General features: G+C 53.5%; 1 protein-coding gene across 1 annotated transcript in view; it reads right to left on the bottom strand.

Moving 5' to 3' along the window:
- Positions 1-24,001, bottom strand: part of NUP210 (nucleoporin 210kDa) — a 63,569-nt gene that overhangs the window by 20,322 nt on the left and 19,246 nt on the right. Inside the window, 13 exon segments of the mRNA XM_011983614.1 lie at positions 375-534; positions 536-610; positions 1,417-1,496; positions 3,492-3,671; positions 3,874-3,936; positions 5,410-5,545; positions 5,656-5,783; positions 6,844-6,972; positions 15,313-15,414; positions 15,514-15,618; positions 16,973-17,079; positions 17,329-17,521; positions 21,947-22,120. Coding sequence (XP_011839004.1) covers positions 375-534; positions 536-610; positions 1,417-1,496; positions 3,492-3,671; positions 3,874-3,936; positions 5,410-5,545; positions 5,656-5,783; positions 6,844-6,972; positions 15,313-15,414; positions 15,514-15,618; positions 16,973-17,079; positions 17,329-17,521; positions 21,947-22,120 — 1,632 coding nt within the window.

Raw genomic sequence — 24,001 nt, forward strand, 5'->3', positions numbered from 1 at the left:
AGGAGCCAGGGCCCCTCGCTGGGCTAAGGGAAGGAGAGTTTGGCCTCTGGGATGAACCAAGAGAAACCGAGGGCTGCCAGGCATCATCTCAGAAAATGGTCAGAAGCTGCAGACTCTGACCTCCCAGGACTTTTGTGACTTCCTCACACGGCCGCTTCTGTCAGGAGAGGCACCTACTCACTCTGTCTGCGTGGTTAGCATTTGAGAGAAGGGAGTCCCGATGAGCCTCGGGAGAGGGATGAAAGCGGGAGGGCCTCTCTAGGTGTGAGGATGAGGACCTCCTCTGAGACAATGTGGCGGGAACCCTCCCTGACCCTCGGGGTGCTAGCCTGGGACAGGGCTGGGAGGTGAGCTCTGGGGGGATGGTTACCTACCTCGTGGTGCCGCCCTCGGAGGTCCAGGACGTCCCGCTTGGTGACAGACCAATGGAAGGTCAGGCCTGGCACGGCATTGCCAAAGGAGAAAGGGTTCTGGTGGTTGGTGATGCCAGTGACATATACGGGCATCTGCAGGAAGAAGTCAGAAGCAGTAGTTCCCAGCACTGGGAATGCCCCCAGAAGCTTTGCTGCCTCCTTCAAGCAGTGGGAGACGAACCCAATTCTTCCCCAACCAGAGAAGAGCACGGCACAGGTTTGGGAATTTTGATGAAATATCAAACGAGCAAACCAGAGGTGGGACTGTTTTCCCCACACTGTCCCTCCCCTGCAGCAGGCTGTGCCTCTCCATGGCCAAGAGACTCATTTCTGGAAGGAGTCCCTGGAGCTCTAGGAGGCCATGGGTCCACCAACAGCACAGCTCGCACTGCCCCACAGTACTGGTTCCTCCAGGCCCCTCTCCTAATCTAGCCGGGGTCCCTGCTCACAGGGCATGTGTGGGTGCGGTCCCCAGCTCCTTTAGTCTCTTATTTGCTGAGTTGGCTTGAGGGCACAGGTGGAGGCAAGATGGTAAAAGGCCACAGCAGGTGCCGTGCCAGGCTGCCCAGTCCACTCCCAGTGCTGCCACTTCCTAGCTGTGTGGCCCTGGGCACGGGCCTTAAGCTTTCTGTGTGTTCATTTGTTCATCTGCAATACCAAGATGGTTCTGACACTAACCTCCCAGGGCTGCTATGAACACCAAATGGATTAATGTCCAAGACAGCACGGAGTGGAGTAAGTGCCACGGTCACTGTGCTCCTGTTAGGCATCTGGTGTTATTCCAGATGTGGGAAGGTGACAGGCCAGCAGGAAGCAGGCCTTCCATCAGTGGCTACCAGAGAGCAATGGAGGGTGTCTCCCTGGGCGGGGACAGGTGAGAAGCAGGCCCTAGATACCCGGGCCAGGGAGATGGAGGAGGTGGAGAAGCACTCTAACTCGAGGACAGGGTTCCAGCAGTGGCTCTTCGGGAACCAGCATTCAGAGCCCAGGAGGTCAGCTCACCTGGGTGCCTGTTCTCATCCGCATGATGGGGGCGCGGATTCTCACGGCCCGTAGCAGCAGCACCTCCACCTGCACGAGGTCCTGGGGAAAGAGGCTGGCACTTAGGTGCGGGGATGCTGTGCTGGCCAGGGATGTTTCAGGAAGGGACCCCTCAAGGGAAGGAGGCTGTGGCTCAGAATCTGTGGCGAGAAAGCCCCTCAGGATGACCAGCACCGTGCTCCTCTGCCCCGGGAGGCCTGGCTTTGTGGGCGGCTCGTCCTTCATGGGCCAGCCACTGCCTCTCCCAAGGTCCCATAGGTCCCAGTCCAGTCCTCTGAGGCTGCCGCCCTGTCTGATCCAGCTGCTCCGGGTCAGCACTGCAGACTTGGGGCCGGGAACTGGTGCCTGCTCTTCCTTAGGCCTGGCTGCCCTCAAGCAACGGGTCTCCAGGCCCTCCCAACCCCAAATCCAACCTGCCTGTCTCTGACTGAGCAGCGTACAGGGACGAATGCAGGAGCCCTGTAGAGTCTGATCAGAATTTATAACCTCCTTCATTCTCAACTCCACACTCCTATTAATCTGGCCAAAGACTAACTCTCCTGGCTTCCTCCTAGTGCTGCTGAGTCATGCTGAACTGAGGCTATTAAAACCCTTAGGCCCTTTGACGTGCTCATGCTGAGCCCATCTTCTGAGCCTCATGACTTGGGCTAATGCCTGGCACACAGTAGGTGCTTGATAAAAACCCATTCCCCTCCTTTCACTCATCCTTCTGCTCAGTCTCCTCCTGCTCGTCCTTGCCTACCCCGTGGCCTTGGGGTGCTGGCTGTGTGACCTGGATTGGACAGATGGAACTGGAAGCATCTGACCAGAATCACATTCCAGGCATGGACAAGGGGCCACAGGTGAAGCCCCTGCCTGCCTAAGCTCAAGAACATGCCTTTCAGATAGGGCTGGTGGTGCAGCCCCTCCACCTGCCAAGACCACCAGGGCCTTTCCTCAGCACCTCCCCAACTCGCCAGATGGGGGACCTAGAAGAGAGGGTGCCCAGCAAGGTTAGACCACAAAGACAAGGAAAACACAGGGCCCTGTGCCCCTCTTGCTGAATTTCTAGGAAGCTGCCCTTTACCTACGCCCTTAGGAGAAAAACCAGCCAGCTCCTGAGGATGCACTCCTTTTTAGAGGGAAAAAAAAAAAAAAAAACATACAGTCTCCTGTGGTCCTGAATGTCACGCTCCAGGAAGCCCATCTGAACTCTGCCCCATCCCTAGGACAGGTTTTTACATCCCCAAGGCTTTCTCTTTGTCTTCAAAATTGACACACACTGGGAAAAGGAGTAAATCAGTGAACTCAGTGATCAAAGTCAGCCTCTGAGAACAAGGACTTCCCTGCACCCTGTCTGGAGCTGTGTACTCGCCAGCTCCTGGGGCGCTGTGTTTACAGGCTCTGAACTCAGGACCGCACGGACTGCTTCCAGGGGACCTAGTTCTCATGAAGAATGGGATGACTGACTCTGAAACGGGTTTCTGTCCACAGTTGCATTACACATCACAGAAGGCTCTTCTTACAGACCAAGTTTCTGGCGCAGCTGTGAGTAGAACCCCAAAGCAGTCTTCCAAGATGCTTCAGCAAGTCACTGCTGGCGAAGCAGGTCAGGCAGAATGCAAAGGCTCTGATTTTAGCCCTGAGCCCTGAGAGGACTCAAGGAGATGAAGGCAAAGTGCTCAAAGCAGCGCCTGCCCTCACCACGAGTGCCATCATCCTCTACTGGAAGGGCCCTTTGGGGCTGGGGGTTGCTGAACACCCTGCCCTGTAAGGAGCAGCTGGAAGGACTGGGAGACTCAACCTGGAGAAGAGCAACCTCTGGGGGTCTGGGTGCGTATCGGCAGGGCTGTCCTGCACCAGGGTCCCTGCAGGGACTGCAGATCCAGAGGGCCGAAGCAGTACCCTTGGAGAGGGGTGGTACTCAGAGGCGGAACCCAAACACAGTAGAGGCTTCTGTCCCAGGCACAGCTGCCTTGGGAAGCAATGGGCCCATCGCCAGAGCTGGCCATCCCAGGGGGTTCAGAGAGTGCCAGTCTCCAATAGCACGCCTGTTACCTGAGAGATGATGACCACCTTGCCAGTCTCTGCATCCACTGCCTGCACAAGCCCAGACACAGTGCCGTTCCCGACGGCGAGGCCTCGTACCAGCCCGGCAGCACTCACCAGTGCAACGCTCTCATTGCTGATGGAGAAAAGGATGTTGGACTGAGGCTGGGGGCCGCCCTCGGAGGTGACCTGAGCAGGGAGGAAAGAGCGGTGTGTCAGTGCCCATCATGCCAGGCAGCCCGCGCCTCCCACTCAGAGAGCCAGGGCCCCAGTGCAGGCAGCTTCTGCCTTCTTCTCCCAGTCACTGCATGCAGGGCCAGAGGTAGCGTGCCTGGAACCGGGTGGTGGCCTGCACTGGGGCTGGAGCAGGACATGGCCTCTCGGCTCTCACCTGCATCGTGGCCCCGATAAGCAGTGTCACCTTCCTGGGCATCAGCCTGAACGGGGGAAAGACCTGTTGGGAGACACAGGAGAGTAAGGACTGCTGTGCCCCAAGCCCACAGCACTGAGCATAACTCATGTGCTACATGTTTCATGAGAGGAAAACTTGGGGCGTGGACATCACCCCTCTCTGAGCAGTGACCAGAAAGGCCAGGGTCCTGGGCCAGTGCTGGGGGCCGTCTCCCAGTCACTGACCGAGGCTCCCTGGTTCTCTGGGGTGTGTTCTTCTGTTTGTGACTGTGTTTCACTTTGCCTAGATGCTAAACTCCAAAAGCTGGGCCGTCCCCTTGGAGGGATGGCTTTTATGCAGTTGAGTCATCCCCTCAGAGCAGCGGTTCTCAGTGTGTGGTCACTAAGCAGCAATGGCAGCAGCGCCCGGGGACACATTAGCAATGTACATCCCCAGCCACCTGGCCTGTGGAGCCAGAGGTAGCCCCACAGGGTAGCCCCGCCAATATGGGAGCACCCACAGCCCCAGAGGTTGCTCTTCTCCTAGCACACCCTTCGGATTAGCCTGGGAGGAGACCAGGGATGTTGATGCCACTCTGTGGAGCAGGTGAAGCCCCCACCTGCTCCTCCTGCAACCCCTACAAGTGCCTGCCTGGCAGGAGTAGGTGAGTGAATGCAGGAGGTGGCCAGGGTGCTACTTGTGTGGGAGTATCGGTCTCTGCAGCTGCGCTATTGATGGGCAGAAACAAATTTCTCATCACCAGAAGAAGAAAGGTGCGCTTCCATCTAGAGACACAGATGGCACCCACCTGCTTTGGATCACAGATTAATGATGCTCACCAGCCCCAACGTGGCCCAGACGCAGGGAGGATGCTGGCAGGGCTGGTTTAATGCTGCTGCTGTGTATAGACTTCAAATGATGCCTGGGCCACAACTGCTGTGGCCTATGGCTGCAGTGGGGCTCCTGTCATAACCTAATCTCCCGAGACAGCCCCATACCACACACTGAGCCGGTGTGGGGACCTCAAAGCACCTCTCATCCAGGAATCACCTACTTCAGGAGTTCCCTTTATGATACCTCTGCTCACACAGCCCCTGTGACAGGTGCCCAATGCCCTCAAAGCGCCTGTTCTATGGCTCAGGATCAATGGTTAAGGAGTTCTTCTACACATGAGCCAGCATCTGTCTAAGCTTCCGCCCAGTCAGTGCTTTCTGGGAATGGTCCTGGTGTGTCCCCTTGCCATGTGACCAGGCACACCCCTTCTCTGAGCCACACAATCCCCCATGTCACAGAGGAAAAGTAAAGTCACTTGGCCCCCTCCCTCTGGTTCTGCCGGTCCAACTTTGTTGCCTCCCAGAGCCCTGGAGCTAGTAACAGCTGCCTTTTGATGAGAGGACATTGTGGGGCACAAACTTTTATATGGCTTCTCCACAGTAGCTTCCTGGACTGTACTATAAAGATACCCCCAACTATAAAGACACCTCCAACCCCCAGCACTGGGCTGATCCCACATAGTGTGGGAAGAACCCGTCTTACTTCAATCTGTTGTGGGGCTGAGTTGATTCTCTGTCCAGCTTTATTGGTCACACTTGCAGTTAGACTGGTCTGGCCGATGGTCACGCCGTGGATGAGGAATGTGATGGTGTAGTTGTCAAGGACTTCATCAAGGGCCCTGAAACAGAGGGAAGGGCTGGGACTTCTCTAAGACCACCCCATGGGAAAGGCTGCAGCTGGGGTCAGCGCTGTCTGAGGTGCCCTCCTCTGACCCCTAGGAGAACTCACACCAATGTAATGATCGGGGAGGCTGCTCGGAGCTTCAGGTCCATGAAGGGGAAGTATTTGGCCAGGAAGGGCTTCTTGTGCAAGTCCAGCACACGGACGTATGCCTTCACTGTCTTCCCAATCTCCACCTGCATCGTGGGGACAGAGGTTCAGGGGCGGCCTCCAAAAGACCAATCCTACCATCTATGGTGCCCCATGACTTTCTGAGATAGCATCACCAACCTCAATCCACAGACCTGGGAATCAGGAGAGTCACCCAGGTTGACTTCTCGACTATCAGCCAGTCACCAAATGAAAATTGATGAGGGGGAGCTTGGGGATACTTAGAGGCATAAATTCCACATTCTACTCTTAAATAACTAATACACTAATTAGGGAGATGAAACACCACTCAGAACAGCAGCATCCAGTAGGAGCTCAATAAATGCTGACTGACTGAACAGCTCACACCTGGCAGTGTATAATACAGTAAGAACATTAGGAAATGAGAATCAGAAATACACAGTGAAGAAACAGATGATTAGCAAACAGCAGTGAAAATGAGACTATAGGAGGAGTATGTGGGGCTGGGCAGAGCATATTAGCTTCTTAAGGAGCCTAAGCCGCATGAACACTCCCCTTTTAATTACCAGCCCTTCTATCCACCGAGGAATTTGATCGCAACCCTCTGAAAGCCCAGCTTCAGCTACCTCAGATATTTGGAGTAATAAAAATTCCCTATCGATGTGAAAGATAAACCGAGATCTATTCCTTGTCTCTTTTTTCCATGGTGCTTGGCATGGGTGAATTGTGCTCATTTGCCACTGAAACCCCAGAGAACCCAAAATCTATATTCTGGGAAGAAAATTCATGCTCAGCAGGGCATGTGCCTGGCTGGTTAATAACCTACAATGGCCAGAAGACATGGAATTCCCAGGTCATGGCTAATTTAGAGACAACTTCCAGCAGGATTTACTGCCAAGCCTCATGGGGATGTCACCTGGGATGAAGAAGTCCCTTACCGAAGGGACTCTGGATCCTCCACATGGAGCGAAGGAGATGGGAGACAGCTCTGCAAGCTCACAGGGGAAGGGATGCAGACTCCAGGAGCAAAAAGCAAAGGCCATGCAGAACATTCTTCCCACAGTCCCCTCCCTCCCAGTTCCTGCAGGTCAGCCGAGGGTGTCCCATCATGAAGCTTCCACTGACCTTGTCAACCACACGGATGTACAGCTCCTGAATGTCCGACACGTAAACCACAGCCTTGGCTGGGGCCGGGAAGACGAGGCACAAGTCATGGATCATGATGGTGGATGAGCCCGGGAGCAAAGGGTGCACCTGCAATGTTGGGGCAGGGGTGGAGGGGTGGGTGCTGCTGGATTATGCAGCTGTAGGGCGCCCCCCTGCTCAGGTCCGTGAGCAGCACCTCGCCCTCAGCACAGCCTGTCACCTCATGGGATGCCAGTGGCAGAGTCCTCCAGGCCAGCACTGGGAAGCAGTGGACAAGGGAAATCCTACACCAGATAGTGTCCTACCCACCTCTCGTCATGAGCCCCACTGCTGGCCAGGAGATGGGCTTGGGATATAACACATTAGTGCCAGGCTGGATCTCACAGAGCATTGATCTCCATTTGCATATTTTACAAAGAGAAGAAAATGGAAGCTGCTCCAAAGGGGCCAGTCAGCAGCCTTGGGACATGCACCAACTTCAGGGCAGAGTGAGGATGCAGTCCCAGGATGCCACATCCTGAGCTGGTCACCTGCTGCTGCAGCCCTGGTGGTAGAGAAGCACTCTGTGGGGTCTTCTGTGAAACTGCAAGTCAGGGGCTGGCAGAAAACGAGGCAGATGCTTTCCAATGGCAGCTTGCACAGGAAGTCCCAATCAGACTGATGGAACCACAGAGCCTGGGAGCGGCCCGCAAGGCCACCCCAGTATGAGCTATGTGCATCTTGCTCATCTTTGTGTCTCATCACATCCCCAGCTCTGTGTGAAGCAGTGACTGCCAAGGTGTTGCGAGTGAATGAACAAATCAGAGCTAGTTTTTTCCAGCCTTTTCACTGCCAAAGACCCTTTTAACATTTATTTATTGTATTTATTATTTTTAGAGACAGGGTCTCACTCTGTCCCCAAGGCTGGAGTACAGTGACGGGATCACAGCTCACTACAACCTCAAACTCCTGGGCTCAAGGCAAGAGCCCACCTTTTAATCCTTTTCTCTCTACCCACTTTTAGGGATTCTACCTTCAAGACTCTCTCCCCCAAGAAAGTACATCACAATCACCCTCTGAGGCTGCAGAAGATGGGCATTCACACAAGTAACGTGTCTGTTTATGATGGAATTCACACAGCTTGTCTTAATGCTTAGACGCATATTTCACCCAGGTGATCTTGGAGCTGGGCAAGCAGGGACAGGCCATGAGGCGAGTCTAGCCAGCTGCCCCACTCCTCTATCTGGGCCTGGCTTTGTTGCTTGCTCTTTGTGGTCTCGTATTCATGGGGTGGGGAGCAAGGGGTTTTAAAGTAAGCACTTCAGGGTTTGCAAAGCTAGAGTTTCAATATCAAGAAGCTACAAAAATAAAATAAAATAAAAATAAGGTTTCTGACCCAAAGGTGACAACCAAATAGGATCACATCACACCCAACATCAACCTTTCAACAACTGCCCAGTGCTCTGAGAATGAGCTCAAAGCCTTAGCACGCCCTGTAAAGCCTAGTATGGCCCGGCCCCTGCCTCCCCTCCAGATTCCACGCAGAGCACACTCCCCCACTACACTTATGCTCCAGCCACACAGGCCTTCTCTCCCACTCATACAGACAGCTAACTGCTGCCTGCCTGCCTCCGGACCTCGCAGCCCACCTTAAAGACCTGGACTCTTTCCCCAGCCTCCACCTGCTGGCTCCAAGTCATCCTTCAGGCCCGGGTCCAGTGTCTTTCCTCAGAACAGTCTTCCCTCATCCATGTCAGCTCCTCCAGCATCTCTCCCCTCTCTCGGGGGCTGGGCCTGCCAGGTGCCATCAGTGTTGATGGGACCCAGAGTGCACACGGCCTTCCCCTCCAGGCTGTCACCAGCACTCACATGCCCTTGGGACTCAGCTCAGCATCTGGTACAGCCTAGCCTCCTATAAACATGTCTTGATTGGATGAAGATCCAGGGCCGCTGCTCTGAGTAATTCTGGATAAGGTCATGGAACCTGGAGCTCCAGCCTGCTCAGCTTTACAGAGTAAAACCAGCTTTGTTAAGACTTGGAAATTCTGAAAATCGCCTGCAAACCTAATGGACCTTCACTTATTTGGAAAGTGCTGATTCTGGTCCAACCTCTTCAATGTACAAATGAGTTAACTGAGGCCCAGATGACGGGACAAGGATATGGTTTTGAAAAGGCAGAGCTAGGGATAGAACCAAATACCCTAACTCCCAATTTAGGCTCCTCCCCTGACTCTCCACTTCCCAGGGGAATGGGGCTGGAGGCCTCCTGCAGCCAGAACGGAACTATGGTGCTGGGAAGAGTGGATAAAAGCAAAGGCCTAGCTGAGAAGGGCCCAAGCCCACGGCTGGCTGGGGGTATGGAGGATCAACAAGCTGGCCCGAGCTACACACACCACCTGTATAATGATGGGTATATCAACACACACAAAGCATGCCTGGGTTATTCCACACAATGACTTACAGTAGGTGAATAAAGATCCCGGAGTAGATGTCATGCTTATACTACCGAACAATAGCTTTGTGACTGGAGCCATCGCCACATGAGCCTAGTGTCAGGTATGGGCTGAGAAGCAGGGTCCAGGAGCCACCAGGTTTCTGGTTTTGCTGGGGCTGATTCACCCCAGGTTATTACATTTCTCTCAAAGAAAACTCATTGAAAAATTACAGAGAGTAATGACAGCTTTCTTTGAGAACCCAATTTAAGTTTCCAACCTGAAACTCCTACTATAGTTACTGCTGTCAGGAGTGGGCAGGTCCCTCACGATGTGAAGAAATTCCATAGTGCACTGACTGAGGAGCCTCACGCAGGGCAACACAGGGTAATGCAGGGAAGGGCTTTTTCTCTTTCTTTTTTCTCCTTTAGAAGAACCATCTTGCACTTTTTAAACAAAGACCTAAAATGGCAGTGGGGAAATCAATTGCTCTGCCACTTGATTTCCCAGGGGATGGGCATCCAGCCACCATCTCTGGAGCCCTCAAAGCGTGGCCTGCCCCTCAGGCTGGTGCACAGTGGCTAAATGTACCCTACAGAGATGCTGTAAGGGGGCGCCCTCTAGGCCACTCTGGAGGCTTGGGTAATGGAGGGCACTTGGCCGCTAGCTGGTGGCAGAGCGGGACACTGCACCCGCTCCTAACTACACTGTGCATGGTGGCTCACACCACACAGCTTCTCTGTGCTTTCCAGACACATCTGCTTCTTGATTGACACACGGGAGAACGTTTGCAAGGGGAAAGAGGTAGTGGTGACCCATGCCCAGAATGAATTTTAATTTTTGAGTGTTGAAGGTGCCACCTGAGAACACTGGGAAACACTGAGCCGAGGGGAAAGTTCTGTCAAGTCAGAGATGACAAATGTGTCGTTGTTCATTAAGACGCTGAGTGCAGCCAGAGGCAGCTCTGCACACGTGGGACTGAAACTGTCAAATACCTCAGAGCTTGCCAGGCCCCAAGGCTCTGCCCACATCATCTCAGCCCCCACTTCCTGGAGCCCTGATCACATTTCAGACTTGTCCCCTGACAGGTGGCGAGTGCAGGGGATAAGGGACCTTGCAGCTATTTTTGAATGTCACAGAGCCACTGGCTTCCATTTCCTGCAGGCTGCTTGTCAATGTCACGTGATGGGCCAGACAGTGCCAAGCGAGTGTGCCTCTGATTACCCGCCCTCAAGGCCAGCAGGGAAAGACCTAAGCTTACATGAAAAGCATAGGCACTGAGTGGGGCCCTAGCCTGGGCGCTGGATGAAACTTCACACAGGGACGTGGCCAGCCCTGTGATCTTCCCAAGGGCGAGGACTGGGGACATGGACTACTGTCCACAGATCAGTCTCAGGGAAAAGGAGGATGCACCTGACTTCAGGCCCTGCAGTTGCCAACCACTCCCCACTCATCCTGGACACGCATCCTCACCTGAACAATGGCCCCATGACTGGCTGTGCCTCACAGGACCCAGGAGATGGAGAGACGCAGCCACAGCTCATAGGATCCAGGAGATGGAGAGACGCAGCCGCAGCTCACAGAAGCCGGCCCCCCCGGCTTCATTCTCTCCTGAATCCGCAGTGCCCAGCACAGCACCTGGCACACGATACGCACTCTAGTGTCGCTGAGTGCACGAATTAATGGGAAATGTAAAGTGCCCAGCAGGCTCCTTCCCCTGCTCTGGTCATCTCATGGGTTCTGCCTGGAGGACTTGATTGAAATGTAAAGAATCATTGAGAAGGAAACCCTAGGTTTAAATAGGATAAACACTTCCATGTGCAAACCAGCCGAAACAAAATAAAGGCCCTTACAGAGCGTTCTGGGGCTGCGTGAGCAAAATTCATCACAGCCCTGCATAGCCCATGTCCACTGTGTGGGGATAAAAACCTCCAAAGGACCCCTGCTGTGTGAGCCCCAGAGAGCCCCCCAGAGACACTCCAAAGCCACAATGCCTGCAAGCCATCTTTGCGTGCTGAATATGTATCAATAGGAAGGAAAGAAACCCTTTCTGTGAGCTAACTAGGGAGTGCTGGGGGCTTGTCTATCTCTGTGCTGCTGCTCAGCAGCTGGAAAAAGCCACAGCCACGTGTAGACATCCCTCAGAAACAGCCGCCTGCAACTGTTTCTGAAGCAACCAGGACCTGCTGCTGACGTCAATACTCCCTGGAAAATTCCTCCCGCAGGCTTCAGAAGAGACCAGAGGAACCAGGGCCCGATTGGAGTTGCGAGGGTCTTTGGCACAAGCCTGAAATGAAGGGAGGTGAAGACCCCAGTGGGCAGGGCGCCTCCATGGAAGGAAACCTCTGGACCAGAGCAGTTCACAGGGCCTGTGGCACGGGCTGCTGCTTGCCATAGGGGAGACTCGTCCCGGGTCCTGCCTGCAATAGGCACTCTGTGTCACTCAACCAGGCCAGGCGCCATTCCACAATCCAGAAAGACAGTGCCAGAGCTCTCCTGTGGCCACGTGTAAAACAGAACTGCAGAGACACTCCTAGAATCGCAGCATTTTAGGATTCAAGAGGGGTTTAAAGGTCTCCTGGGAGACTTGACTCCCATGCTGGAATCCCACCTTGAGTCTTTCAGACAAGTGTCCCAGTTTCTGCTCAAATGCCTCCAGAGACAAGGAGCTTACTATCTATAGTGGCAGCCTAGTCCATCACCAACCTCGAGGAACTCTTGTTCCTGGAGAAAAGGTCTCCCTCTGGTCACAAGTCTACCCTCAGGGCTTGCACAAAATGATAGGTGCAAGGTAAATGTGAATGAGAGCGTGCCCCGGTTTCACCGGCACTGTACACATTTTCCCTAACTTGGAACTCCCCTCTTCTTGGTAACGGTGAAGTTTTTATTAATTTCTAAAAGTAAACAAAACAAGGCATATGTCAAGCAGTCAGAATTAAGGTGTAAGGTTCTCACTGGCATGGCTGGAGGAAGAGCTGGGGAATTGTTCTTTCTTCTATGAGTGGATAAGAATGCTTAGGGGACACTGCCTGTGGTCTCAGGCTCCTCGCCTCCTCCAGCGTCCTCCAACCACAAGCGTGTTCCCAGGTGCTGAGGGCGTCCTGCCATCCAAGGGTCTGCCTCTGGGAAGAACATGAACAGCGGGACTCCCTCCCCCTCCCCGAGGCACGGCACTGAGAAAGCATCCTCTATGCAAGACAGCTGGAGACTAACATCAAACACTGAAGGAAGGTTTTCGAAATCACCCCAAACACCAAACAAAAAAACTGAATTAAAAAACTTATTAAACCGGGGGTGTTTCACACAAAAATAGAGATCTCTATTTTCTCTTGAAAGGGCTCACATCCCCACACGTCAAAAACCAGCCGGAGGTGCCAGTTCTGCAGGACAGTGTAAGGAGGCCACAGACTTCCCCATGAAACACACACACAGCCGTTTAAAATCTCTGGGATGATTCCAAGGGCACACAGCAAATGAAGAAGCGTTTACTGGAGAAAACCTGCTAATATCTGGGAAGAACAAGGGTCTGTAGAATGTGAAATAAGATGCCCGTCCTCCCTGACCTCCACCCCAGCGAGGTGGAGCTCCACTCCCGACTGGTTCCTCCAAGATCACAGGACTCCCTCACCCCCAGCTCTCGGTCAGGGGATTCGTTTCCTAGGAGGGGCAGGTGTCAGTTTTTCTTTTCTTATCATGCCCCCAGCTACAGCTTGCTGAGACTGAGTCCCAGGAAAGTGGGCTCAGAGGTGGGGGCTTCCATCTTCCACCCAGACCCCATTTGTGGGATGAAGGCTCTGCCTTGGGTGCAGCACCCGTGAGAATACTGGGGCCTGGCCGCCCTTCCCTGGCTCGTGGGGTGGGGTTCCCTGCTAAGAGAGGCCAGCCAAGGAACACTGGGGCTGCTGCCCCACTCACCAAGGGCCCAGCTCCTAATGTGCTGGTGTCACCAGAGAGAGATGCACCACTGTGCCCAGCACCATAGCTCTGGCTCAGAGAGTTTGCCTGGAAAAGCAGCTGGTGCACAGGGGCTAAATGCACTCAGAAAACAGAAGGTGTGAGTTGCTCCCAAAGGAACTGAATTCATGTGCAACAGAGCTTGGAGAAGTCCAAGCCTAAGTGCACTCTCCAAAACGGTGGAGGTTGTGCTGAAAGGCAACTGGGAGGTGACAGAGAGTCCGGGAGGTGTGGACTACACTGGAGGCTGGCAAGTTTGCCAGAGAGAAACAGAAAAAGAGAGAGCTGGGGCTGGGCGCGGTGGCTCAAGCCTGTAATTCCAGCACTTTGGGAGGCCGAGACGGGGGGATCACAAGGTCAGGAGATCGAGACCATCCTGGCTAACACAGTGAAACCCCATCTCTACTAAAAAATGCAAAAAAACTAGCCGGGCGAGTTGGCGGGCGCCTGTAGTCCCAGCTACTCGGGAGGCTGAGGCAGGAGAATGGCGTGAACCCGGGAGGCGGAGCTTGCAGTGAGCTGAGATCCAGCCACTGCACTCCAGCCTGGGCGACAGAGCGAGACTCCATCTCAAAAAAAAAAAAAAAAAAAAAAAAAAAGAGAGAGCTGGGAAGAGCTCTCCTGGGGTCAGAAGGGAATTACTGAAGACAGTGGAGCAATCAGCCTCAATTAGTGGAGCTCAACAGTTGAGTGGTCAGTGAAAGACAGTCAAAAAAAGCCCTGCAAAGGCCACAGTCATCCCAGAGCAACAAAGGACATACCAAGGTGTTACCCCTAAGAGCAATATCAGAGACTTCTTACTGGGAAAAAGTGTGTGTGCGTGAGTGTGTGTGTGTTCAGCAAAATAACAAGACCAGTCACTAAAGAAGTAAACAAGCAAATAACAGTAACAAGCTCCAACGTGGGGATTGGGGATCAGTACCCAGAGTTTCTACAATACATTACCTAAAATGTCCAGTTTCCAACAGTTATAGGACATGAAAACAAATAAACAAACAGGAAAACATGACCCGTACTCCAGAAAAAAGGCAGATGACAGAAACTGTCTATGAGGGACACCAGAGATCAGATTCACCAGGCAAAGCCTTCCAACCAACCAATGATGAAGGGAGTAAAGGAAGATTTGATAACAATGTCATATCAAACAGAGAATATCAATAAAGAGGTTAAAGTTAGAGGAAAAAAAGAACCAAACAGAAATTCTTAAGTTGAAAAGTGTAATAGCTGAAATGAAAAATTCACCAGAAGGGCACAAGAGTAGATTTAAACTGGCAAAAGAAAGCATTAGCAAACTTGAAGATGGACTGCCATCTTACATTAGCAATATGAAAAAACATAAACACTTAAAATAACATAATAAAAGCAGAACACTAAATTCTTCCATGCCACAAGCACAGCTAAGTCAATGCTTGCAAGAGTAGGGAGAGGGTCAAGAGAGAAACACAGGAAAATAGAGAAAGGTCAGACATCTTTTAAAAGCAATTTTCTTTATGGCTGTTACAGTGCTCCTTATGGAATAATATTTTAATCTTAATTAAAGGATTGATTGAAAGGGAACCATTAGGTAACTAACAGTTTGTGGACATGGAATAAAAATCACAAAAGTTTCATGAGAATGACTAAAGTTGTAGAATGAATCAGAGAATCTAAAGACCTTGCTAATTATAGCTGATGTGACTAAGTGCCAGCTTTTGTTTTTATGGAGACAGGGTCTGGGTTTCTCACCCAGGTCTGTTGCCCAGGCTGGAGCATGACCTCTGCTCAATGCACCCCTCAACCTCCTGGGCTCAAGCAATCCTCCTGCCTCAGGTTCTTGTGTAGCTCGGACCACAGGCCTGTGCTACCATGCCCAGCTAATCTTTTGATTTTTCTTATTGGTTTTGTAGAGATAGGGGTCTCACTATATTGTCCAGGCTGGTCTTGAACTCCTGAGCTCAGGTGATCTTCCTGCCTCGACCTCCCAAAGTTCTGGGATTCCGAGTGTGAGCCAAGTGCTAGCTTTCAAAATAATCAATCAATTAACCATGCAACGGCCCAGATAAGGACTGAAAACCAACAGTGGGGACTGATGGCCCAAGCTTACCATGGCGACACCTCTGGCCTCCTGGTAGGCCACCTTGACAACATCTGCGGTGCTGGTGTTGAGAAAGAAGTAACCTGAGCCTTCCCTGACACGGAGCTCCGCCTGCAGGAGGTAGATGCAGGGAGGGTTGGGCCGCATGTGGGAGGGCGAGGAGTGCCCCCATGGGTCTCGCCCAGGAAGGTGGCAGGGCAAGGACGGTACCTGGACGCCAGGGTGGTTGTAGATGGTCACCTCTTCTGGGCTCACCCTCACGTCCTCCACCAGGATGAGCTCTATGGAGGCTGACACAGGCACCAGAGGGTCATGCTGAAGGGCAAGGGCAAGGCCATCAGATCCAGGAGGACATGATCAGGCCGCCCCTCAGGAACAGCAGGCCAAAGGCCCTAGGGCCTGGCCTTTCTCCCGGCCACAAGCCCCTGGTACTCCTGAGCCCAGAAGAATGGCCACAGACCCTTTGAGGCCTCCCTTCAGCCTCCTGAGGTGGAGTGAGTTGCTGGCTTCTCCACTCCAGACTGAGGAGGGGTTTGGCAGCAATCCAGCTTAGAAGACGCCACCCCAACCCACCAGGCCCCAGTGGTTGGCAACTCACACACACGCCCTGCCCTTCAGGACCTCACAGCAAAGGGCCAGCTTTGGAGTGTGTGGCCGCCAGCCAGGCTGGGCATCGGGGGAGTGTCCCCTGGAAGAGTGGCCAAGGCTGGCTCAGGAGAGGAACCCTCATCCCCTAGGGTGGCACATGACCCACCAAGCTCTGCTTCCCACCATGTGTCACACAAGGGAGCCACCCAGATCTGAGGTCTCCAGAAGGTCATGTGTTTGAGCACCTCCTCAGGGCCACAGGTGTGCCAGGCACTCAGGGTGCAGCAACTGCCCGCAGGGAGAGGTGACTCCAATGCACGGATGGAAGAGTAAGAGTCAATGACAGGAAGGTGTGCAGTGTGGGTGACAAGGACCAGGAGGGTGTCTGTAAGGGAGAGCAGCTCTCAGGGGAACAGAGACTGCAAGGGGAGGAAGCCTGAGTGACTCAGCAATGAGGGGTGGGGGGACATCAGGGCAGAGGGAGGAAGTACAAAGTCCTGGGGGGAACATGTCAGGGTGCTCAGGCATCAGGCAGGAGGCCATGATGCCCCCCCACTCCCAATCAAGGGACTCCTGGTGCCAGTGAGGACTGAGCCATCAGGGACAGGCACAGGTGTGCCCCTTCAGCGACCACCTCCCTCCAGGCCAGCCTCCCCAGTGCTGCCCCCATAGGGCCCCAGCCTCTTTCAAAGTTTGCTCCCAGGAGGACAATACAAATGCCTCATCCTGGCATTTAGGGGCCCTGGGAATCCAGTCCCACCTTCTCCTTCCAGCCTGTACCTGCTGCCTCCACCTTATTCAAGACCTAAGTTTTCTTATGGCTATATCCCCCATGAGGTGGCTGTTATCCAGGAAGGCCTGTTCTTGAGGAGCCCTTCCCATTCCCACCTCCAATGTTATCTATTGGTCCCCTACTATTAATAGCAGTGCCTCTCCTAGGGCCTCCAAGAGGCTGGGGTTGGGGAGCGGCGGTCGAGCAGACAGTGACTCAGGACACTGTGACACCCAGTGGAATTTAAGCAGAAGTAGGAGGCTTGCTCCGCTACCCATAGCCCACCCACCACTGGGCCCTGGGAGATACCGGCTGCTTTGTTCTGGCAGCGCTGAGGTGGGACTCCTGGTAGCCAGTGGCAGTGGCAGTGATGGCTGTGGTTCCTGATGCCTCGTGAACCAAAATGGCCTGCAAACCTGAGACCAGGAAGAGGGAAGCCACCGTTGGATGTCTGCCCATCACCACCCCTGAAGCAGCCCCTCCCTCCTGATTTGCAGTTTTGAATCCGAAAATAGAAAACTGTGTATGTTGAAACTACGTGGATTGTTAAGAGTTAACAGGACCTAAGCGCAGATAACTAAGCTCCCACAGGTACGGGCCCACCTTGGCAGGCTTCCTGTCTGGTCTCTGTTCTGCCTGGGCCATTGGGCTAGCGCCCAGCTCACCGTGCAGTTTCTTTTGGCCACTCTCATCGTCCTGGGACACCAGCTGCATGGGCAGCTCAGGCTCGATGCTGGCCAACACTGGCCTGGTGGACTCCCACTGGATGCTCAGAGAGCTGAAGTTGTCGAACCGGCGGCCCTCCTGGTCGTAAGCAGCCAGATCCAGCAGGGGGTTGCGGTGGCTGGAGACTGGGACCTGCAGGGGACACAGGTCAGATGCTGTGTCACACCCAGGACTAGACCTGGACATTAACCACGCAGTGCACTCTGAGGCCAGCAGCTGCCCTGTGGGCTCTTGGGGGTGCTGGCGAGGGAATGGGATGAGCCAGAAAGCAATCCTCACTATTGCCACCCACCAGGTCCCACCATGGCCCTGTCCAAGTTGGCTTCTGGCTCCAGACCACAGCTCTCAATGGAATGAGAACCACTAGGGGGCTTTCAGCAACAGTGGAGGCATTTCTGGCTGTCCCTACTGATGAGTCAGGGGGTTGCCACTGGCATCTAGTTGGGAGAGGTCCATGATGCTGCTTAACACCCTGTAATACACAGGACAGCCCCCCACAGGAACTATTTCCCCAAGTGTCAACAGTGCTGAAGCCGGGAACTCCCACCCTGACCTACTACTGTGGGCAGGCTGCTCTCCTTCCCCTCCGCCCTCACCTTTCCAAATGATTGCCACCCCCGACCCAGGCACATGTCAGTGCCTCTAGGATGGCCCCACTAGGGGTTTCACAGGAATGCAGATTCCAATGCCTAAGATGTCCCAGAGCTACCAGGTTTGCACAGCTCCTTTCAAAGTGGAATACTCGCCCGATCCTTAAATGTCCCAGGAAGGTGGGAGAGATCATCCCCATGTGAAGGAAGCACAAGCCCAGGCAGGGAAAGGAGCTCATCCAAGGAGGTTTGGGATGGGAACTCCAGGCTGCAGGTCCAAATCCTGGATTCCCACCACTCTGGCATGATCTCTTGCTCCCTGAGAAGACTCTCCCCATAGAAACCGGCTGAATCAAGCCTCTTTCCTGTGGACTATCCCCTCCTTCTCTGGCCACATGGCATGGGGGTAATGTGGGCAGGGCCACAAAGCAGAGGCCAAGTGTGTCTGACCCCACAACTTGGACTGAGTCCCAGCTCTACCTCTCAGTGCCCAGGCAAGTTATGAACTCCTTGAGCCTCAGTTTCTCCAGCTGTGACACACAAAGCACAACCAAGCCCACCTTCTAGGATGTGGATTTAAATATGGGGACTGCAAGGGCATTTTAGAGAGCCTTCCTACACGTGGGTAGGAAGGGGGGCAGCCATGAGTGTCATTCACAAACGGCCAGTTTTCCATTCGGGGAGAGGGGGGTCCCACAGAAAGAACTACCCTTCTCTCACCCTCTGGTTAGAAGTGACCAAGGCACGGCCGGGCACCGTGGCTCACGCCTGTAATCCCAGCACTTTAGGAGGTCGAGGCGGGCGGATCACGAGATCAGCAGATTGAGACCAGCCTGGCTAATACGGTGAAACCCCGTCTCTACTAAAAATACAAAATAATTAGCCGGGCGTGGTGGCGGGTGCCTGTAGTTCCAGCTACTCGGGAGGCTGAGGCAGAAGAATTGGCGTGAACCCGGGAGGCGGAGCTTGCAGTGAGCCGAGATCGCGCCACTGCACTCCAGCCTGGGCGACAGAGCAAAGAAAAAAAAAGAAGTGACCGAGGCACTTGCTCTAGCCAGTGAAATGTGAAATGGGACTAGGGGGAAGCTTCACTGCCAGATCCCAACCTGCCACATTCCCTTTCTCTCCACAGTGGCACCTGCCATAATCAACATGGTAGCTGCTCCACAGCCCATGTTTTGGAACGAAGACTACAATGACACAAAGCAGGGTCTCCCAGCCAACCAGAGAGGCTCATGCAGCATGGGCAAGAGGTGAGCTTGTGCCATGTGAAGCTATGGGATGTGGGCTTGTTTGCTGTGGCAGCCTGGCCGGGCCCAGCCTGTCCGACTTATACAGTCACAAAACACCCTACCTGCACCATGAGGGCTCCTCTCAATTCCTTTTAGCTCTCTTGCCCCCACAGAACACTTGATTCAAGCAGGCTACAAATTCTTAATCCACGCCCTGCTCAGAGTAGGCCAGCACCATCAGCAGGCATGCAAAGGTCTCATCATTATTCATAATATAGAAGCTGGAAGTGTTGGCAGAGGCTGCAGGGACCTATCCTAGGTGCTCCATGGCTCCCCCAGATGCAACCCAGGCTGGAAAACCAATGCTCTTCCAGGGAAGGAAATTGACACTGGCCAAGCACATGTGCAAGCTAGCTGACCCATTTGAGGCAACAACATAAACTCCATTTTACAAACAGGGAGGCTGAGGTCCAGGGACATTAAATGTTAAATGACTTGTCCAACGTCACACAGGTTTAGGGGTGGAACTCAGTTGGTCTGATTTTAGAGCCCAAGGACCTCCCCTGACTCAGTGTGGTCAATCTCTGGTGTCTCATCTGGGGGCAGCCCCACTCAAGTCCCTAATCAGTCCCATGCAACTGGTGCCCACCCACAGTGAGCGAGCCACACACTAGAGGACCTGCTCGGAGGGCCAGGGTCAGGCTGAGCCTGGCTCCATCTTGTCATTCTGATCAGTCAATTCCATTCTGGTGTCTCTCCTCACCAATAATTTAATCTGCAAACACATCTTGGGTAGCTTCTGAAGTTGGAGAGTATAAAATTACCTTGATCCTGCACCCAAGCTGCATTGCAGGGATATATCTTTCTCAAAGTTCCCTAATGACTGGCTAGGCATGGTGACTCATGCCTGTAATCCCAACACTTTGGGAGGCCAAGGCGGGCAGATTACGAGGTCAGGAGTTCGAGACCAGCCTGACAAATATGGTGAAACCGTGTCTCTACTAAAAATACAAAAATTAGTCTGGTGTGGTGGTGCACGCCTGTAATCCCAGCTACTCAGGAGGCTGAGGCAGGAGAATCACTTGAACCCGGGAGGCGGAGGTTGCAGTGAGCCGAGATTGCGCCACTGCACTCCAGCCTGGACAACAGAGTGAGACTCTGTCTCAAAAAAATAAAGAAAAAAAGTCCCCTAATGAGACTCTAAATTGCCAGGGTCACGCCTGAATGGCTGGCTGGTGGCTCAGGAACCTGAGGACTGATGGATCACACAACTCCTCCATGTTTGAGGTCCATTATTTTCTGGCGACATCTATGATGTGCAAAGCCAAATCAGAGTCAAGCCCTGCAGCCATCATATTTAAGTCCAGGGAGACAACCCTGGGCTAAAGCAGAGGTCCTGGCCAACAGACAGACCAGGCACAATCCAGCCCCAACGTGGCTCCCTCAGCTCACAGCCAACGCTAAGGACGGGGAAGATGCACATAGGTTTGATTTGTTTTTCTTTGAAAACGAGAAAGCTGGGCCAGCCTGGGGTTGAAGTGACTGTCCCTGAGCTGAGCAGGCTGCCTGTCCAGAGAGGACCTACTCTCCAGCTCAGCTACTCCCTGGCCAGTTCTCCAGCAGTGTGGCTTCTCCACCCATGAGTCTGCAAGAGTCAAGCATTAAGACAGGAGTGGCACATGCACAGTGCATTCGCTGGTTCACTCATCCACCGCTCCTAGTTACTGATCTCCTCCTATGAGCCAGGGTCTGCTCTAGGACTCACAAAGAATAAATGGAGTGAGTTTCACAGTGTTAGATCACAGTGAGCTCGCACATGCCCTCCTCAGAGCCCCATTCCGCTCCTCCTGAGCAGCCTCCTCCTCGCTCTGCTGTGTGCCCTATTTCACCTCCCTTGCAGCCCTTGCCACCTCTCATCCATCTTATTTGTGCATCTCCTGGTCTCCCTGTCATCTCCAGGAGGCAGGTTCCTTGCCTGTCCTGATGACCGTGCAATCCAAAACTCAGACCTGTGCCTGGCACAGAGGACATGCTCCGTAAGTACATGCTCAAGGAGTGAGGAGCTGCCCAACCCCCTCCTCTGAAAAGGGGCTGGGGGCTGGTGCTGGCCAGAGGGTGTCCCATGTCCCTTACACTGGACACACTCAATACCCTGGGCTCTGAATGCCCTAGGGACTAAGGCATGGATGCGTCTCAAGTCCAAGGGGAGCAGACCTGTGGCTTCCCTTACCATCCCTGCCGTTAGACCCCCAAGGACTTTCTTCCTCTCTTAACCCTTACTTCTGAAACACAGCCCCATGTCCCCCACATCATGGGGATGCTGCAGCTGGTCACCTCTCCTCAGTAGCCCGCACACCTGCTCTGACCCTACATACTCTGTCCATAGACAGCAAGCTGCATTTTAACATCCTCAAGGCACAGAAGACAACAAGATATTTTTAAACTACCAACTGCCAAACAAAGACAGGCAGCGAATGTGGAAGAGGACCCTATCTTCATCTGACACTGCCACTAGTAGCTGTGACTTTTGTATGTCCCTCACCTCTCCAAGCTGTGTGTCCCTTGAATATAAAACACAAATGAAACCAGCGCCCTCACAGGGCCAGCTGTTGAGACAAAGGAAGTGCAGCGTGGAGCTATGTCTGTTACAATGCTTGGGACCATGGGCAAGGCCGCCAATGTCCTGCCAAAGCGGGCGGCACCCTCGCCTCCTCCTGTGCATAGACCACACTCACCACCTGCTTGTTCTGCTGCAGCAGCGGACAGGACAGGTCTAGCTGGGGGCTGGTGTAGACAGGCGCAAGGGTGAGCCTGGACGGTGGGGCGCAGACGAACTTCACCACAGCAGGCTCCACCGCAGGGAAGGGGTTGGTGAGGCTGGGCTTGTTCCCCACCGACAGGGCGATGACCTGGTAGGGCACAGTGAGCAGTCAGACCCCCAAGCTTGAGTTCTCACTCCTTTCTGAGCTGTGCCACACCCCACCCCAGTACCCTCTGACTCAGTTTTCTCCTCTATAGGATGGGAGTGATCATGATACCCATGCCACAGGGTCTTAACAAATGCCCAGTGGCACACAGGTGGGAAAGCACTTCCTCAACACTTAAGAGACTCTCAGATGGGAGTCCACGTGCCCTCTGCAAATGTCAGCCAGAACCATGGGCTGCTCCTATCTCAGGGAAGAGGTAGACTTGGTGAGGCTTCATGGTTTCCCAGGACCCTAGGAAAACCCCATAATTGCATTAGCAAATTCACAAGTTCAAGGATGCTTCAGTGAGGAGTCCATATGGAGGTGAAAACACCCATGGAACGAGGGACAGACGTGGGAAGTGCATGCTGCAGAATGATGACTGGGGAAAGCCAATCAGATAGGAGCACTGCAGGACAACACCCAGGAAGAGTTGCAGCCTGGAGGCAGGGCCTGCCCTCTGCCTGCTCATGCTCTGCAGCTCCAGGGGCTGCTGCAGAGAGGGGAATCCATGGTGCAAGAAAAGAGGGAAACCTGTCTGCCTGGAGAGCTGGGACCTCAGAAATCATATCCAGCTTCCTCTTTTTTGGAGCACCATGGCTCAGGGCCCATTTTGAGGTAGCACCTTCAGCCTCCTCAGATGACATGCACTTGATGGAGGACACGAGCCCCCACCTCTCCTGACCATGAGGCAGGACCAAGGGCAGTGTCCTCCCTGACTCCACGAAGGCTTTCTGTGTGCTCCCAGTGTCCCATGTGTCCCCTGTGGATAGCTCCCAATCCACAGAGCAATGGATTGGGAGGGCCCTAGAGGTAATGCCACTTGGGGGTCAAATTCCTACAGCCCTGAGAAGGGACAGGGATGGTGGGGTCATGTTAGGGATAAGAAATATATCCAACTTAATTCATGAGGAATTTTGTTCTTCTTATTATATTACTTATTATGATGTTATTGTTCTTGGTGTTTTATTGTTTTTCTAAAACCACCCCACTGGTGAATGGGACCTATCACCAGGCACCTTTTCTGGCCATACCAGGGCAGCTGTGGCATGGCTGATGCCATAAGGGCACCGTGGGAGGCATGCATGTGCGTTTTATTGCCAATTGACATTCTTTGCCCTGCTACACATGCAGGAAATATCCTTCACTTCCCAAAGAAATGGGCTCTCTCCCATCTTCCTGATTCCCGCCGAATACCCGTTTTGCTCTGGGCTTCCTGCCTTGGAAATAGAGCAGTAGATGCCCACCAGAAGCCCCACAAGCTCTCAGCCCACCCTCCCCAGGGAAGGAGTACCAGATTCCGAGGCGCCTGAATAGCAAGATGCCCTCCAGCCAGCATGTGGGGATTCAGGTCACACATGTGTTTTGTCTGGTCCCCTCAGCCTCCTCAGCTTTTGGTTTTCAGCATTAAAAAACTTAACAGATTATGCAAAAAAAAAAAAAAAATTGTGGGCCGGGCGCGGTGGCTCGAGCCTGTAATCCCAGCACTTTGGGAGGCCGAGACGGGCGGATCACGAGGTCAGGAGATCAAGACCATCCTGGCTAACACAGTGAAACCCCATACTAGCCAGGTGAGGTGGCGGGTGCCTGTAGTCCCAGCTACTCGGGAGGCTGAGATGAGAATGGCGTAAACCTGGGAGGCGGAGCTTGCAGTGAGCTGAGATCCGGCCACTGCACTCCAGCCTGGGCGACAGAGCGAGACTCTGTCTCAAAAAAAAAAAAAAAAAATTGTGATTTCCAGGTTATCCTCAAAAACCAAAAAGATGTGTCAAACCTGGGTCTATAGTCTCATTCATTTACAGCCCTGGAGACACTGGACTTGTT

The sequence above is a fragment of the Mandrillus leucophaeus genome, unplaced genomic scaffold, assembly GCF_000951045.1.
Source record: "Mandrillus leucophaeus isolate KB7577 unplaced genomic scaffold, Mleu.le_1.0 Scaffold252, whole genome shotgun sequence".
Taxonomy (NCBI): domain Eukaryota; kingdom Metazoa; phylum Chordata; class Mammalia; order Primates; family Cercopithecidae; genus Mandrillus; species Mandrillus leucophaeus.